Consider the following 17,624-nt stretch of genomic DNA (forward strand, 5'->3'; position numbering starts at 1 on the left):
GCTTAATTCTCTGACAGAATGCAGTTGAGAAGGGTTTCTAGCACATGCATGTTTAAGGGAAAGATTTATTTTGAATGGAAATGTCAAAAGCCATCTCTAAAATGTGGGTGTCATTGACCAGTTACCCTGAAGTGTCAGCACAGCAGTTCAGAGCTGCCAGTTCTTTTACCCTAGGAGGTGGACCTCAGATTCTCTTCGGAAGCAGTACAAGCGATAAATGAAAGACCATGTTTATTTTAGTTAGGCTTTGACTGTTCTTTCTCTATGAGGAGGCATCTAGATTTTGCCGTATTCTCAGTTTCATTGGCACATGTAATATGTTAAATTATGTTTTACTGCTTTAGCCTGAAGACCGTTGTTATTATGCCCACATAAAGTTCTCTTGAAATAATATCCTCGGTTAATTTTGCTTAAGGCAAAGGATCTTTGGGAAAAATATTTTCATCTAGTAATAAACAGTTTAAGGTCACCTAGTACCAGCAATAGGATACTGCCTTCAGTTTACACGATGGTCCTTGTATTTGCAAGATTTTCACAAATTTCTTGATTCAGTTATCTGTTTTAAAAAAAAAAAAACCTCAGACTGTCTTTTGTGTTTATTTTGCCAAGTAAACTGTTTTATAGATATTCATTATGTATTAGTTCAACTATTATAAAATTATTTATATGTAAATATGTTTTTCTTAAGCACATTTTAGAAAGGGACAACACTGTAAAACCTTGTTACACTGAACTATATCTCTTTACTTTGGAATATGGACATAGTTCAGAAAACGCTTAAAGGGAAATTAACATTTCAGTTGAAGTTACAAATGTAATTTCCATCCTGTCATATTTTGGTGACCTTTTGTGACAGCTTGTCTCAATTGGAGGAAAGCATTTTTACTTGCTGATCAAAGATGTCATTTGAAACCATTTTATTACTGGGGATAGTGAAATTAATCTTGACACTTAGAACCACTAGCAAAATAATTGCTGATTCACTGCATAAAATGTGTATGTGAACCAATCATGTAGTCAAGATGAGAATAAAAGTCTGTGCTTGTTAAGAAGAGATTAAATTTTCTTTTGAATGGAGTCAAAGATTCATTTGAAGGGAAGGGGAATACCATAGAAACAAATTTAAGAAAATGAAATGTGGCTTAGAGATTTTGGAAGAGTTTGGAGATGATGATGGAATCCAAGGTAGGAGATAAACTGGTAATATTTAAAATTTACCCTTCACTGTGGAAGAGGGCATAACAATGCTTCTTAGTAGAATTCAGTGAAATCTTTAGAAGGTATTCATTTATTAATGGAAGATACATTATCATAACTTAGATAATATTTTAAAATAAAGGAACCATATTTGAATAAGTTAGCATTTTTCTTCTAGGAATTCAGAATAATGTGCCAACTGAAGTTTCTTAGGGCCAGAGACTGTATGTTTCTTGTATCCCTAAAGCATTGGTCAGAGAGGTGAGCAGCACCTACTGGGTGTCCCAGAAATATCTGCATTAATGAGTTTTTTCTTTTCTGGCTTTGCTCTCCTTTGCTGTAGCTTCCCTATCAGACTGCATGGATGTAAGCCTTTCTTCACAGAGTAAAGTTGTTATTTTTAAAAAAATAAATCTGAAAATCTGAAATGACTGTATTAAATAAGTTTCCGTTCTTTATGAAATTAACCTAAGTATTTGACTCGAGAGTGATTTTATTAGTTTTGCTTTTAAAGCAGAACAATCAGGAATTTGTCATTTTTGAGTCTCTGTGCCACTGTGTATTAACTAATACTTGTCCTGGTTCCGCTTAGAAGAGTGTCCTGGTTTAAGGCTGGGGGAGCCAGGTCTTGACCAGCGTCATCCGCCATCACTGCAAGATGCCTAGCAGATTAAGGGCGGTGGTTGGGTTGAACTTCAGCTCCTTCTTTTTAGCTTCCCTCAGCACAAATGAAAACACTTTAAAATTTGCAGGAGATCCTTGTATTTTATTACGAGGGAAAGGCATGTCTTCCATTTAACTAGTCTCACTCATGGGGCCTGCATGTCTCTGTGATTGTATCCTACTTGATGCTGCTAGTTGAGTTGTTTGTAGTGGGTGAAGCACTTGCTGTTCCTAAGTTTCATTGTCATGTATTTCTTTCCTGTTTTTCCCTATAAATCTGATTTAGGCTATTCGAAGGTATCTAACACATATGCATCTTTTCAAATAGAGCTTTCAGCAGAAGCCAAAGCTGCGTTGCTTGAATTTGAAGAAAGGGAGCGACAGCATAAACAGGGACGCTACGGCTCAAGGCGGGGAGGAAGGAGAGGAGGTTCGTCCATGTGTCGTGGAGTGGGAGACCAGAGGAGAGAGAACAGTGAGAGGGGAAGAGCCAAGGATCACAGGCCCGCCCTGCTGCCCACACAGCCACCTGTGGTGGTAAGTTGTATAGTTTCATTGTGGGAGCTTGCAACTTCAGAACAAATGAAAATACGCTTTTGTGTAGGTATCATATTTTGCATTTATCTTAGTCTGAAATTAAAATTTAGTAAAAGGCATAATGGCTCAAGTTTCTTTGTAATCTATAGTATGATTTCGTGTATGGTCACACACATTCAGTCCTCTAGTATTCAGGTAGTGCAAACCAATTCTCTGCATACTGCTGATAAAGAGAGAGGTGATAAGGAGACCTGGTGTCTGCCAGTGGCCGAACCACAGGGGAGCCTTGCTTGTACCTTCTGCTTGTGGAGAGGTGCTGCTCCTACGAGCACCATTCTGAAAATACTGAACGTCTTATATCTAGAATCTAGCAGTAATGGTGTATTTTATAAAATATTTTTTCTTATACACTGCTTACCGTAGGTTTTTCCTTAAATGTAGCAGTTTCTCTTACAAGTAACTGTCATATCCTATCCATAAAAATGGAGATTGCCATATCCATAAAAAGTTTCCATAATTTAGGAAGAAATCAGGTACCTGTAACTTCAACTTCATTTGAATTTCCTCTGTATTTCAAAGATGAGACATCTCAGGAATAAAGACAGGAATTGTAGTGATTTTTTTTTTGTTGTTGTTCCTTCAGTTAGCTTCAGGATTTTATAGCTTTTTCCTTCAGAAGTCAGTCTTCAAGGACAGATTCATTTAATATAAATATGTGTCCACACTGTCTACCCTCCCCTACATTATTATCTGAGTTTAGGAGAAAACCACACTTTGCCTCCGTGTAGAAATGTTATGTTTTAGGAGGCATTCATTTGTGAAATAACAAAGTAGAAAAGATGACTTACTGTTTTTTTGTTTTGTTTTATTATTATTATTATTACTTTCAGTTACTTCTTATTGGAGCATGGTTGCTTTGCAGTGCTGTGTCAGCCTCCACTGCACAGCAGACTGACTCAGCCGTACACACACAGACATCCCCTCCCTTTTGGACTTCCCTCCCATTTAGGTCACCACAGTGCATTAGGTAGAGTTCCCTGTGCTGTACAGCGTGTTCCCATCAGTTGTCTATTTTATACATAGTATCAATAATGCAAATGTGTCAATCCCAGTCTCCCAGTTCCTCCGACCCCACACCTTTCCCCCTTGCTATCCATACATTTGTCCTCTAAGGATGACTTAACTGTTTTAGCATGAGAATTCTAATTTTGATCTACAGGGAAGAGAGGTAGGTGGGTTGATTACAGCATAAAGAGGTTGATGATATTAATAACTGCTGTCTGCTCATACAGCTGTTCTTAAGCTTCTCTGGTAGCGAGAAGACTGGCCCTTCAGTTTTTTCTTTTTCTTCTCCATCCCATCTCCTCGCCCCCAACCTCCACTTGCCGTGTACTGAACAGCCAACTCCATTATTTTGGCCTCCTGGGGGGGAACCAGCCACACAGGAGACCAGTTTTTGCATAATTGTGTCTCCGTGATCCTGGAAAAGTAACTGAACTCGCTGTTTTCTTATCTACATAGGGGAAGTATGTGCCCATATGTGCCTCCTTCAGAGGGGCTCAGCTGGGAGATCCGTGAGCGCTTTACAAACGTTGCCCAACCTGAGTCCCCCCCCCGACAGTGATGCCGTATCTCTGGAATTGTGTAGATGCTACTAGGGCTCCCGGTGAGCTGGGACTGAACCCACTCCTGGAGCTTTGGCATACATGTTCTACGCTCATCTTTGCTAGTCAGTGGTGTTTGAAAGCTGCAGTTTACTGAAACGGTCACAACTGTCTGAAACGACCTTAACCTCGCTCACGCTTGTGTCCACCCTTGATCCTGGCCACTCCCCACCCCAGAGCTGTCTCTTTGACTCTTCACCCTCAGAGTTCTGGAAAGAATAACCTTTGCTCACCGTCTTTGCTTGTGTCCATTTTCTCGGTCCGTCCCTTGCTGCCTGGACGTCGTGCCTTTCCCTCTCCCGAATGTGCTCCCAGAATCGCCACCTGACGTTTGCAGTCCGTCCTGTTGGACGGCACTCTGGGACCTTGGGCATCACCCATGAGCTCCTCTTTCTTGAGCCTTTCTTATTTTGAGTGTCTGAGCTTGGGGTGTACTCTCTTCTTTTCCAGCAGGGCCCCTTCTGTCTCTCCTGTTCCTCTGGCTGCGTTGTTCTCAGGCCTCTGTTTAGTCAGAGCTCTCAGTCGGCAGCATTGTCCTTCCTGCCATCTGCTGTCTCCACACGAGTCTGGGTCTGTAGCCCTAGCCTCTTGCCAGCTCAGTTTCTTCATTTCCTAGCTGCCCTGGGCCTCTCTGCATGGGTGTTGCCCAGGCCCTAAATTCCCCTTGTTTAAAACACGCGATTTCCTTAAAAATCCTTCACGCTCTTGAGTGAATGGCCCTGCACTGTGCTCATTCCCACTTCTGTTCAGGTTTAGCTTAGCTGTCCCTCTGTCAGCGTGCTCTCCGTGTAGATTCAGTGGTGAATGAGATAGAAAAGACTCCCGCACCATGTGCAAATGTGCACATTACAGATGTCATGAGTTAGAGGAGGGAGCAGACTGGTTTCTGGGAGCATATGTATGTATCCACAGATTTAAGCCGTTTCCAGAATCTTTAGAGAAGTCCTCCCTGAGGAAGGATAGGTTAGACAAGGTCATGTACACTTTGGTTTCAAAATTCTCGTTGTTCCTTTGAAATGTCTTCTTCCTGCTGCTCTTGTTCAGACCACGGCAGTTTCTTCCATTCAGCTCCCGCTGTAGCCTGTTAAATGGTCTGTCTTCTTCCATCCTCTTTCCCCTCGTCCATCTCACACACTGTTAGTCGTCGTCGTCCTGCATGCTGTGACAACTGAGAAGCCTCCATAATTTGGTGTCATCCCGGGGAAAACAGCTCATTATACGAGACACTTTGGTCGGCAGTAGCCTGCTGGCTCCACTGCTGCGTGTGGCCGGTTTGGTTAGTGGCTACAAGCAGGACTTGTGGAACCAGCTTCTCTGCTCTTCTGCTTACCAGCCGCTTGATCTCGTAAAAGGAGGGTCCTGACAGGGGCCACTGCATAGGGTGGTTGTCAGCGAGTCAGTTACTCCTCATGCTGACCTTTGAGTGGGTGCTTACAACACGAGAGCCCGGTGCTCTGCGGCTGTGGCTGTGGGGGGTGGTTTCCTGCTCTCCAGCGAGTCTTCCATGAAACAGCCCGAGGTCCTTGACCACCTTGAGGGTGTATTTTCCCACCGTCGCGTCCTCCGGTCTTCAGGTGTGGCTGTAGCCACGCTGGTCTCCCCCTCGTGTACCCAGCAGGCATGTGTTTCTGCCTCTCCTGCTCTCCGGTGATTCTGTTCCCCTCCTGGCATGGCACGTCTCCTTCCCCTCCTTCCTGGTTCAGATGCCGTCTTCTCAGGAGCTTCCCCCCACTCCCTTCGGGGAGCGCTTTGTCCTTTTCTGCAGCCTGGTTCCTAGCAGGGTTGTTTGTGCACGTTCCCGCCTGGCTCGCTAGGCTTTCTCACAGAGGAGCAGGGCTGGCTGTGCAGGGACGGCCCAGGACAGGTCGTGCTCCGTCCCCAGCGCAGCGCTTGGCTCGCGTTGGGCAGTTTCAATGGTGGAGCTGCACTTTTTTTCCTTTTGGAATCCATGCCTGTTAGTCTGGAGCTGCTGTTTTCCCTCCTGGCCCTGAGGTCGACTCGTGTTGTCCGACAGTGGCCCTTACTGTGAGCAGGCGAGCAGCTTACTTATCCTGCTGTTTTACACAGGCTGCTCCTATAACTTATTTCTAAGTCGTAACTTTACAGTTCAGTCGATGTGAAATCTGTAAGGCGCTGGCTTTTTTTCTTCTGAGTGTTGATCTCTGTGAATGTGTCTCTTTTCCGGTGCTTTCCAGGCGCACTCTCCGAGGTTAATTCCTCCTCCACAGCCTCAGCCTCCCCCTCCGCCGCCACCGCCGCCGCCTCAGCAGCAGCCGATCAGAAGTCTGTTCCAGCAGCAGCAGCTCCAGCCTCTGCTTCCCCTGCAGCATCCGCACCACCCCTCCCCTCCTCAAGGCATGCACCTGCCGCCCCAGATTGAGGCCCCGAGGGCGATGATGACCCCTCCTCCCGTGACTCCACAGCAGCCCAAGAACATACACATAAATCCCCACTTCAAGGGGGCAGTAGTGACGCCCGTTCAAGGTACGTGTCTCCGTTGCTGTTGTAAAGTTCCAGGTTCCTCTGGCAGATCATTCTCACGTGCAGGTCTCTAAGGACCACGTGGATTCCCCGACTCTTCCCCCACCACTCAGATGCGCGCTGCCTGGCCAGGCCACGCTCGTCTGCTGCAACACGTGCGTCTCTTGTTGTATCATTCAGTGGCGGGGACTGAGAAGACACAGTACATGTAAAGGGCGTCAGAGGTAATTGTGGGAGTGTCTGCTTGGTGTTCTTCATAAATTCCCAGGTGGGGATGTTTGCAGAGTCAATGTTCCCTTCAGGTTCCACTTGGTGTGCTTCCTTTTGAGTTCCAGAGGTACAAACCCATCTTTTAGTTGTCAATTCTAAGTGAATAACCTCTTCTGTTATGATTACACATGCATGTTCCTGAAGCTGGGAAACTAGTTTTGAGCAGTTGATATGGAGCATAGCTTCATGCATCTGTTCAACACAGTGTTGATTGAGATCCTGCTCTCCCTGGCATTGGAGATATATTGGTGAACAAAACAGACAATGCTTTCTGCAGTTGTGATCTGGCTTTCTAGCAGAGACAGCGGTGAACGTAATAAAATAAGAACGCTGTGTGGCGTGTTAGAGGATGAGCATACGGTGACACACACGTGCAGGGTGGGGGACATAGGGGTGGGCTGCAGCTTTCCATGGGGTGGTGAGGGCCGGCTTCATTGAGAAGGGAAGAGTTGAAGGTCCAGGAGCTAGTGATGTGACTCTTTTGGGGGAGAATATTCCGGGCAGAGGGGTCGGCAAGTACAGGGGCTCTTCCTTCTGGTGAGACTATGCCTTTTGTGTTCAAGTAACTAAAAAGAGACCATGTAACATTAACGTAGTGATAAAGGTGGCAAGAAGTGCGGAACCTGGGTCAGGTAAGACCTGGGAACCATCCCGAGAGCTTTGGCTTTTGCTGTGATTAGAGCAATTTGAGCAGAGGAATAACGTGATCTGGTGTATGTTTTAAAAGGGTTATTGTTGCTGCCGTGTTAAGAGTGGGCTTGTTAGGGTGGCAGGGGTGGAGACCAGGCATTCAGCTAGGAGGTGACTACGGTAATCCAGGTAACAAGTGACATGGCTCAGGTCAGGGCGGTGGTGGTGGTTAGGGGTCAGATGCTGGATGCAATTCAAGATGGAGCCGATGGGCCGGATGAGCATGAGAGGGGAGAAGAGGCGGAATGATGCCGAGCGGGGCGGAGTTGCCTTCACCTGAGAGCACTCGGGGGAGAGCAGGTCTTGAGGAGCAGCACGACAGAAGTTCTGCGGTGGAGACGCCGCCTAGACGTGCAGGGGGAGTGCCATGTGTGCAGTTACTAGGGAGAGCTGAGACCAGGGGTCTGGGCGCAAAGCAGATGGGGGTTTGTTGGCACAGAGGTGGACCTAGAGCCTGCACCCAGTGGGAGACCCAGGCGTCATCGTGTCGGGGAGACCGAGGCCTGGAACCTGGGGCCCTCGACGTGATAGGCGGGGGCCCGCAGGGAGGTGGAAACCCAAAGAGTGTAGAGGACGGGGGCGGCAGGGGACCCACTGCTGCCGGGTTGTTGGGGACGGGCTTCAGGCCGCGTGCTGCACGTGGCGGTAGAGGGGTCTTTGGGGTTTTGACCGAGTGGTTTTGGTGAAGTGGTGGCCGTACATGCCTCGCTGAGGTGGGTTTGAGAGGGAACGGGCGCACAGAAATGGGAGATGGTTGTACTGGCGGTTGTCGGAGGTGTCCTGTGGAGACAGAAGCTGGGCAGCGGGGGTGCTGGGCAGCATCGACGCCCACTCGAGCCGCGGGTCCTGACCGGAGACCCCAGCCACGCTCACCTTTCTAGACAGAGCTGGACTTGCTGGAGTCCAGGTGTTGGCAAAGCAGTAGAGGAGGCGCTTTGCTCACAACGAAGGGCTGTGGCGTGTACGGTGACAGGGGGCCAGGAGATCTTTGAGGGTCCAGCAGTTGGAGGAGCTGGGGTCCTGGAGGAAGAGGAGTGGAAAGGTAGAAGGTAGTGCGGTAAGAAGGGGGACCCGTAGAGATTGTGTGAGGTTGTGGATAACGCCCAGGTCTCAGGTGTGGTGGAGCTGGGACAGAGGATGGCAGCCGGGCGCCGGGGCGGCAGGGCGCTGGGGCATGAGCGTCACTGCCGAGACCTGAGACACGGCTGGTGTTGAAGACAGTGGTGAGCTAGGAACTGAACTCTGAGACCCAGGAAAGAGCAGTGGTGTGGCCAGTACGTGGGCAGCAGTAGGGGTTCCTGGGCCGTGTCGTCCGATAACATGAGATCCAAACCTGGGGTCTGAAACGGCAGTGAGGACCGAGAAGGACCCCCCGCCCCCACCCCCGCTCCAGAGCCAGCGGGAAGAAGGCTGAGGGAGCAAAACAGCCTCATCCTTTGGGAGAGCTAGATTTCCATTAGAGCAAGAAGGGGAAGAGCTGAGGCCATCACAGGTTCTGCTGAGGGTGGACTTGGAATTCTAAAGGGTCAGGAAGTTCCAGAAGTTGGAGAGAGGCCTGAGATAGGACTTAGGAGAAAGCCAGGGCCTGGCGTCACCATGGCACTGTGCTCTGGCCTTGGAGCAGAGGGCCGTGAGGGCAGCTGGCCGCGGGTGTCAGTGTCCGTGTGTGGCTCTAGGAGTTGGTCCTGTTCTACACACCCAGGAGGGTCGGAGTCGGGCTGGTGCCTCTGGGTCCCTGAGCCTCCTGCCCTGGCCCCTTCCCTTGTGCCCATGCTGTGCTGGAGTCGCTCGTTGGCCTCGCCCCCTCCCAGGGCTCTTAGCTCTCAGGGGCAGGCAGTATGGCTGCTGCACTTAACCTTTGTAGTCCCTGCAGCTAGCACACTGGTGGCCCGGGTCTCCTTCAGCAGCTGTGGGATGAAGAATCCAGCACACGCTGCGTGAAGGGGGAGGACGACTCATTGGGGAAGCCTGTTCCATAGCGGCTTCCCAAGACATGCGACTGCAGTAAATCTAATTTGTCGAAATAATTTTACCGATGTCAGCATCTGTTACTGTGTATTTCCTTCTAAAATTGAATGGAAAACTGGCAGTTGGTAAGGTGCACAGATTTTCTTTAGCTTAATGAAAATAAACAGTGTTGGAGCTACACAGTGGGAAAGCTATAAGGAAACCCCAAGCTGTCCTCTAGGCATGAAAATAGTGTGCCTTGCCAGAGTCAGTTGCCAAATGGGTAAAGAATGCAGGCCTTGCATCCCAGTGCTCATGCCTGATTCAGTAAATACAAGATCAGCTTTCTGACAAGAGTTTTTAAACTCTTAGAACCAGCTAAATGTGTTCTCCTCATGAAGCCAGGCGACGCAGTGCCCCACCCACGTTCCTTCTCTTTAATGTACCTTTGATCTTGAGAACGCTGACACAGGGAGAGAGAGAAATTGCCTTTGCAGGGTATACACTCAGAAGACTTTCGAAGCAGTTGTTTATTCGATATTAAATGAACGAGCTTAATTAAATAGAAAGTGGCCGTTATTCTTGAGAGAGGCTGAATGTCTAGTGGTCTCCTGTACATGAGAGAGAGATTAACCCGTGATTCTCAGAGCCTCAGGCAATTAAAAGGTACTTTAAAAAACTGTTTTTAAAAAATTTTTTAATGTATGCACACCTTTGCCTGATAGCACATATTTTCTTTTCAAGGATGAAGAGTGTTCTGTCATATTGTAATTAACCAGTTTTGGTGGAAATTTAACTTGTTTTCCAGATTTTCAGTATTAGAACTGTGGTAATGAATTGAAACATTAATCAGTTTAGTTCATTAATTCGTGGGACAGTATGCGAAATAGATATTAAATATCAAATATAAAGAGTTCAGGGTTCAACTAGAATGATCTGTTAGCATTACAGGTTTTATTTTATTTATTTATTTTTAAAATTTATTTATTTATTTATTCACTCATTCATTCATGGCTACGTTGGGTCTTTGTTGCTGTGCGCAGGCTTTCTCTAGTTGCGGCCAGTGGGGGCTACTCTTCGTTGTGGTGTGCGGGCTTCTCATTGCGGTGGCTTATCTTGTTGCGGAGTACGGGCTCTAGGCGCCTGGGCTTCAGTAGTTGTGGCACGTGGGCTCAGTAGTTGTGGCTCGCAGGCTCTAGAGCTCAGGCTCAGTAGTTGTGGTGCATGGGCTTAGTTGCTCCGCGGCATGTGGGATCTTCCAGGACCAGGGCTCGAACCCGTGTTCCCTGCATTGGCAGGCAGATTCTTATCCACTGTGCCACCAGGGAGGCCCTAGCATTACAGGTTTTAAATTCTCTCCTGTTCACAGTGAAGAAGAAGGCAGATAAGTAGAAGTGTTCTGCTTGCAAACCAGGTCGTGGGCTACGGGACTCCTGCAAAGACGCTTTGCAAACACCTTGGCAGTCTGACCACGGCCCCCCCCTGGGTTTGGCTAGATTTCTGATCTCCTATCACACCTGTTCTCAGATGCTCTCTTCTGTCATCTCTTGTTCTTTTTCTCTTCTTTCTCTTTCCTTGCTTTTTACAGTTGATTAAAAAAAATTGCCAACTCATCAGAAGGCTTCTGTGTAAGAAATCTATTAATTATGATGGGATTTCTTGCTCTCATCCATCCCCCTTCCCCCTTCCCCCCGAACTTAGAGAGACTTAAAATATTTACCCTTTCATTATATTGGAATTATTTGATAGGAATTGATGTTTAAATCCCAAGTTTAAAAATAAGTGGTACATATTCTTGGAGACCTGTGTATTATTTTCTATTTGGTAGTTAATTTTAAAAACACTGTCTTTATATTGTTTACTATGTAGTTTTTTTCCTTCCTCACTTTTATTATAATCTTCTGAGGTCAGAGATACTTTATTAGTTTTTTCTTTCTCCACTTCACAATCTCATATTTTGCTTCAGGTATATAATCCACGTACCCCAGTGCCTGTTAGCTAGCTGTATAAAATTTTATATTGTCTTGCACAGTGACCCACTGTTACTTTGAAATTTTGACTCATTAGATTAGACTGTCAAGAGGGATGGACTTCTCCCATTTTTACATTTTATCAAAGGAAGTTTCTCTCGGTCTCACTTTCTGGCTTTGGTCAGGCAATTGACACAGGCTCTCATACTGTATCACTTTCATTTGGACCTGTGGAAGTGTGATGTTAATTAGAAGCTGAGTTACGGAATTCTTTGAGTAATCATAATAACTAAAAAAAAAAATTCATCCTTAGCACTCTATTTTTTTTTTTTTCTTTTGCGGTATGCAGGCCTCTCTCTGTTGTGGCCTCTCCCGTTGCGGAACAGAGGCTCCTGGTGCGCAGGCTCAGCGGCCATGGCTCATGGGCCCAGCCGCTCCGGGGCATGTGGGATCTTCCCGGACTGGGGCACGAACCCGTGTCCCCTGCATCGGCAGGCGGACTCTCAACCACTGCGCCACCAGGGAAGCCCCTTAGCACTCTATTTTAAAAGTAATTTTGATTGACTTTTAAGCTTTATCACTTCTGTGTTTCTCATTTACCAGAACTGTTATTATATTATTCTTGCTAAGTTCTACATGGTTATCCCTTTGTGTGTGTCTGTGTTTTGACGTCGTCCTCTTATGAGGACATTGGTCATGTTGGATCAGGGCCCACCCATGACCTCATTTTACTTAATCACTTCTTTAAAGGCCCATCTCCAAATGCAGTCACCTTCCGAAGTCCTCGTGGTTAGGGCTAACATACGAATTTGCGACGGGGCCGCAGGTCAGCCCACAGCCTCTGACCATCTGAGATCTTACTGGATGCATTTGGCAGGACGTTTTAATGGAAGATATAGCAGGCTACCATGTAGCAGTCACCACTCGGGTGGGCATATTTTTCACCCCCAAAATCAAAATCAGTGTAAGGCATATGTTTTAAATAGCTTCAACCTATCTCACTTAGCCCCACGGTGTGAAACTAGCATCCGGCTTCTTCCCTTTGATAAAGTGTCTGTTTTACAATTACTTGCCTCCTTGTTCTTCTGGTAAGTTGATGGGAGTTCGGCCTGTTTAAACACAAAACTAAGACAAGCTGGTAGTCTCGGCATAGCAGGTGTTTGAGTAGGTCATTCTTTGTCACAATACCCTGGGTATGTGTATTTTCCTTTCTCTGCCTGCTTCACTTCCTCCTTCCCTCCTCCTCTCTCTTTCATGATCCTAGAGGATTTGGGTTTAAATTCGTATTTGATTGGAGTCAGAAAATATAACTCGGATTAGATAGCCTTGATAACCTGGGTATGGATGTCAAAAATAAAGTAGGTTTTTTATTGTAGAGGAATAATATCTCCTTTTGTTGCAAAATATTTTAATTCTAAATAAGAATTCACTGTTGAAATTTAAGCTTCTACTCGTGTTATTGTATACTGAAGACAGAAGTTCTCTCCCCTTTCCCTTTATGGAATTGTAAAAATATTCAGCACTTAGCTTAAGTGTAAACTTATTATATGTATTATGCACATAGTATATACTTTTCATTAAGCTTAATACATTGTACTCCTTTTCTGGTGGGTTTGGATGTGTTTGTAATGAAAGGTGTTTTTCTTGCAGTGCCCTTGCTGCCAGTCCCGAGCCAGCCGAGACCTGCTGTGGGACCCCAGAGATTCCCAGTGAGTAGCAGCTGCCCCTTCTGCTCTGATAGGGATGAGCATGCCTTTATTAGGAACTAGTACTATAGCAAATATAAGAGGTTCCAGCTAAGTATAAGTTTAAGGATTTGTAAATATTGACAATAATTTTTGCAGTGGAAAATGTTTGTTAAAAGCTTAAGGTCAGTGGATTTTTGAGCATGGAATTAATTTTGTTTGACTGTAAAATTGTTGAATCAGGATCATCAGTAGAATGCCTTTTGTCTTAAAGAATATGAATTTTGATTTTATTGTTGCCTTATGTTAAAGTGAAAAAGGGCCTTTATTATCGTGTGTGTGTGGGGAACGTGTGCATTTGGGTAAGTACGGGTATGTGTGTGCAATTTTAGGGAATAATAATGAGATGTCTTCTTGTTTTTATTTTATTTTATTTTTTTATTTTATTTATTTTTTATTTTTTTATTTTATTTTATTTTATTTTTTTCTTTTTGCGGTATGTGGGCCTCTCACTGTTGTGGCCTCTCCCGTTGCGGAGCACAGGCTCCGGACGCGCAGGCCCAGCGGCCATGGCTCACGGGCCCAGCCGCTCCGCGGCATACGGGATCCTCCCAGACCGGGGCACGAACCCGTATCCCCTGCATCGGCAGGCGGACTCTTAACCACTGCGCCACCAGGGAGGCCCTCTTCTTGTTTTTAAAAAAACCCTCAGAAGTCTTCATGAGCCATTGGTTTTATATTTTAAAATGGAGGTTTTCTTTTTAAAATATCTTTAAGAGAAAACACTCCTCCCCACACTTTCCTGTAGTTCCCATAACTTTATCCATTCTTGTAACATGTTTTAAGTAGAAGAAAAATGTCCATTAAATAGTTATATCTGTTTAAATAAGTAAGTTTCATTTTACTTGAGTTTTTGGTTTGATATATAGTTAGTTCATGGTTTTGTGAAATCAGTGAGAACATGTTCTCTCAAAGAACAATTCTGCGGAAACAAGGACCAGACCATAACATTTTAATGTAGTTTGTATGTAAAACAGGTGTAGTTTTGTTGAGGCTAAACAATCTGATATCCAGGAAATGCCTAAATGACCTATTTGACTCTAGCTTTGATGCTTCAGTAGATATCATAGTTATGTGGGGCATTTAGCAAAAAGGTTTTAATGAAGGATATCTAGATGTGTAGTCAGATGATTATTCAAAAAATCAGTATTGGATTTAAGGTTCAGAGTGTTTTTAAGAAAATTCCTTGATTTGTAATTATTATTTATGAATTATGATTTCTGAAACTGATTCTTACTGGTTTCATACCCTGTATTAGCTAATTTTAAAAAATTACTTATCAAGTTCTAAAAACTAGTTATTTTTAAAAATTAGGTGATGTTTATTGAGTACAATTCTGTATTTGAAGCACTTGTCTAAATAGCTAAGATTTATTAATTGTATTACCCAAGGATAAGCGCGTATGATTTTAGTCATTAGATATATTTCTTTTGGTGAAGTAATTTAACTGCTAGTTATTGTAAAGCACTGACATTTAAAAAAATGTACTTTTTGCTATTTTCAGGGTTGTGAGCTTCTGCATTAGAATCCTCATTGGACTTGTGTTTGTGTTTTATTTGCAATATAGTGATAAAACTTGATGTGAAAAAAGCAATTGTAGCTTAAATCATAAAGCAATGTTGTGTGTAAATATAAAATTAGAATAATCATTTGCAGTTTTTATCTACTTATAATTTTTGATTGTGCAGATATAATTGTATCTGATACTGGAAGAAGCAAACCTCATAATACTTGAGGATTTTACAAGAGGATAATAAAACAGACTTTCTTTGTGAGAAATTGAACTTATTTTTAAGTTATATTGTACTCTGAGGGTGGTAAATATTATTGAACTGCTCTCGGAAGTTTCTGCAAGGCGTGATGTTTTGTTACTGTTTTTAAGGTGGGATGTGTGTGGGGGTGATGGGAAGGAGTTGGCCTAGAAATTAGTCATGTGTGTGATATAATTTCAGAAATATTTACCGCTGTTTATTATGTATCTTTTATTTATTTACTTATTTATTTATGGCTGCATTGGGTCTTTGTTGCTGTGTGCACAGGCTTTCTCTAGTTGCGGCGAGCGGGGGCTACTTTTGGTTGCGGTGCGTGGGCTTCTCATTGCGGTGGCTTCTCTTGCTGCGGAGTGCGGGCTCTAGGCACGCGGGCTCAGGAGTTGTGGCTCGTGGGCTCTAGAGCACAGGCTCAGTAGTTGTGGCGCACGGGCTTAGTTGCTTCGCGGCATGTGGGATCTTCCTGGACCGGGGCTCAAACCTGCGTCCCCTGCATCAGCAGGCGGATTCTTAACCACTGCCCCAATATGTATCTTTCAGCCCCAACTGCTGGTTCTTAAGCTGAAGTTACAGTGAACTTGTGACCTTGAAACCGCAGTGCTCTGCTTACGTCTGCAGTCAGTCTCCCTTAGAGACAACAATCGGACGTGGAATCCATTGTTTAAAAATTACAGCAGAGGTGTTAGGTGTTTTAATAGTCCATCAAAATGTTGTTGGGAAGAGAGAGTAACTCTAGGCCATGCCTGTCATGTTACGTACGCCAAATGTGTTTTTTTAATACCTTTATGAGTATTAATGTTTACTTTTATGTAATTTTAAAGGTGTCTTTCCATTTACAGTTATTACAAACTATTGGCTATATTCAGCATGTTGTACAGTGCATCCCTGAGCCTATGTTACACCCAGTCGTTTGTACCTCCCATTTCCCCACCCCTGTATACCACTCCCCCCCCGCCCCCCGCCGCCCCCACCCTTAACCACTGGCTTGGTCTCCATATCTGTGAGTCCTGCTTCTTTTTGGTTATATTCACTAGTTTGTTGTATTTTTTAGATTCCACGTATAAGTGATATTGTACAGTATTTGTCTTTCTCTGTCTGACTTACTTCACTTAGCATAGTGCCTTCCAAGTCCATCCATGTTGCTGCAGATGGCAAAATTTCATTTTTTGTGGCTGAGTAATATTCCATTGTATATACATACCACATCTTCTTTACTCATTCATCTGTTGATGGACACTTAGGTTGCTTCCATGTCTTGGCAATTGTAAATGCTGCTGCTGTGAACATTGGGGTGCATATGTCTTTTCTGAGTAAAATTAGTTTTTTCCTTTTCTGCTAATAGATTATACTTGGATTTTTATCAATGTAGGTATAGTATTGTGACCATTTAGTGAGTTTCTCCTATGCAGAATGCTCTTCACAGAGCTAGTCCTTAAACTATAAAACGTATTAGCATAGGTCAATGAAGCCTAACTTTCCTCCTGAAGACAGTACTGTTGTGGCTTAACAAAGCCCCTTGGCGATTTCTTACCGATGGCAGTGTGCCCTGCAGGCTCTTTCTTGGTACTTTTCCATAGGGGACTTAAGTCATTATTTGTTAAACTGAATTTTGCTTTGTAAAATGACTGTACACACACACACACACACATGCGCATGCGAGCACGCGCACACACACACGTTGGTAAAACACGTTAGGAAACCTAACTTCAGTTTCATCATAGGGTCCATTTGAATCAGTGTACTTCCTTGGCACACAAAAAGATTTGAATTACAGAAATGTATTGAGCAAAGCAAAGTTGATTTTGATCTTGTCTTTCCCCAGCCTAAGCCCCCTTAATGAATTCCCATTGCTCCTAGAGTAGGTCATGCTCTTGTTGACAGCTTCATACTTGTATTGATGTAAGGACCCGATTCATGTCTGTACAGAGTCCCAGGCATCCTGTGTCTTGTGGAGCCGACCTGACTCCAGGCCTTGTGCACAGAAGTCCAGATGAATAGTTGTTGAATAAGTGTATACAGGGATTTAATGTTGAGTTATCTTCTATTTATTAGGAACCTACATAAAATTCATAGTGTAGAGAAGGGGTGTATACTTTAATTTTTTACTTTTTGTTTTCAAGAATACATAAATGAATTTGCATAATAGAATTACATTATCCACATTTAACTATACAAGAATTCAGCTCTACCCAGTTGACTAAAAAGTGAAAAAGGCAGGCAGTAGACAGAAATACCACTAGATTTCCCAGTTTTAATGGGATTAGGATACAGTTGGTATTAATGCTAAGATATTCCTTCTCTTCCCCAACACTGGTAAGCTTTACTTTGTTAATGGTCCAGTTTGTTTGACAATTTTGTGAAAACTTGAGAAATTCTTGAGAACTAGTAAGAAAACTTGAGAACTAGTATGCCTAGAAATTGTAAGAACTAGTAAGAAAACTTGAGAACTAGTATGCCTAGAAATTGTACTAAGTGATAACACATTCAGTTTTTTAATTAAACAATCACAGAGGACTCTAGACAACCTAATATGAAACATAATTTTTTTACAGAATTATTTAGTTATGTTTTAAAGTCACAATCTTAGACCAAAATACGGTATTCTAGGCTACGCTTAATGTAGCAATACTAATATTTTTATTTCCTTTTAATGAATTTTATTTACAGAATTGAACAAACAGTTTCTGAAAC

General features: G+C 44.1%; 1 protein-coding gene across 6 annotated transcripts in view; it reads left to right on the forward strand.

Moving 5' to 3' along the window:
- RBM33 (RNA binding motif protein 33) overlaps nt 1-17,624 on the forward strand; it is a 117,309-nt gene that overhangs the window by 46,322 nt on the left and 53,363 nt on the right. For all 6 annotated transcript variants that reach the window (XM_060107955.1, XM_060107956.1, XM_060107960.1 and 3 more), the window contains 3 exons: nt 2,189-2,397; nt 6,257-6,545; nt 13,070-13,128. In XM_060107955.1, coding sequence (XP_059963938.1) covers nt 2,189-2,397; nt 6,257-6,545; nt 13,070-13,128 — 557 coding nt within the window. The remainder of the gene's footprint in view (nt 1-2,188; nt 2,398-6,256; nt 6,546-13,069; nt 13,129-17,624) is intronic.

This window comes from Mesoplodon densirostris, chromosome 9 (assembly GCF_025265405.1).
Source record: "Mesoplodon densirostris isolate mMesDen1 chromosome 9, mMesDen1 primary haplotype, whole genome shotgun sequence".
NCBI classification, from domain to species: domain Eukaryota; kingdom Metazoa; phylum Chordata; class Mammalia; order Artiodactyla; family Ziphiidae; genus Mesoplodon; species Mesoplodon densirostris.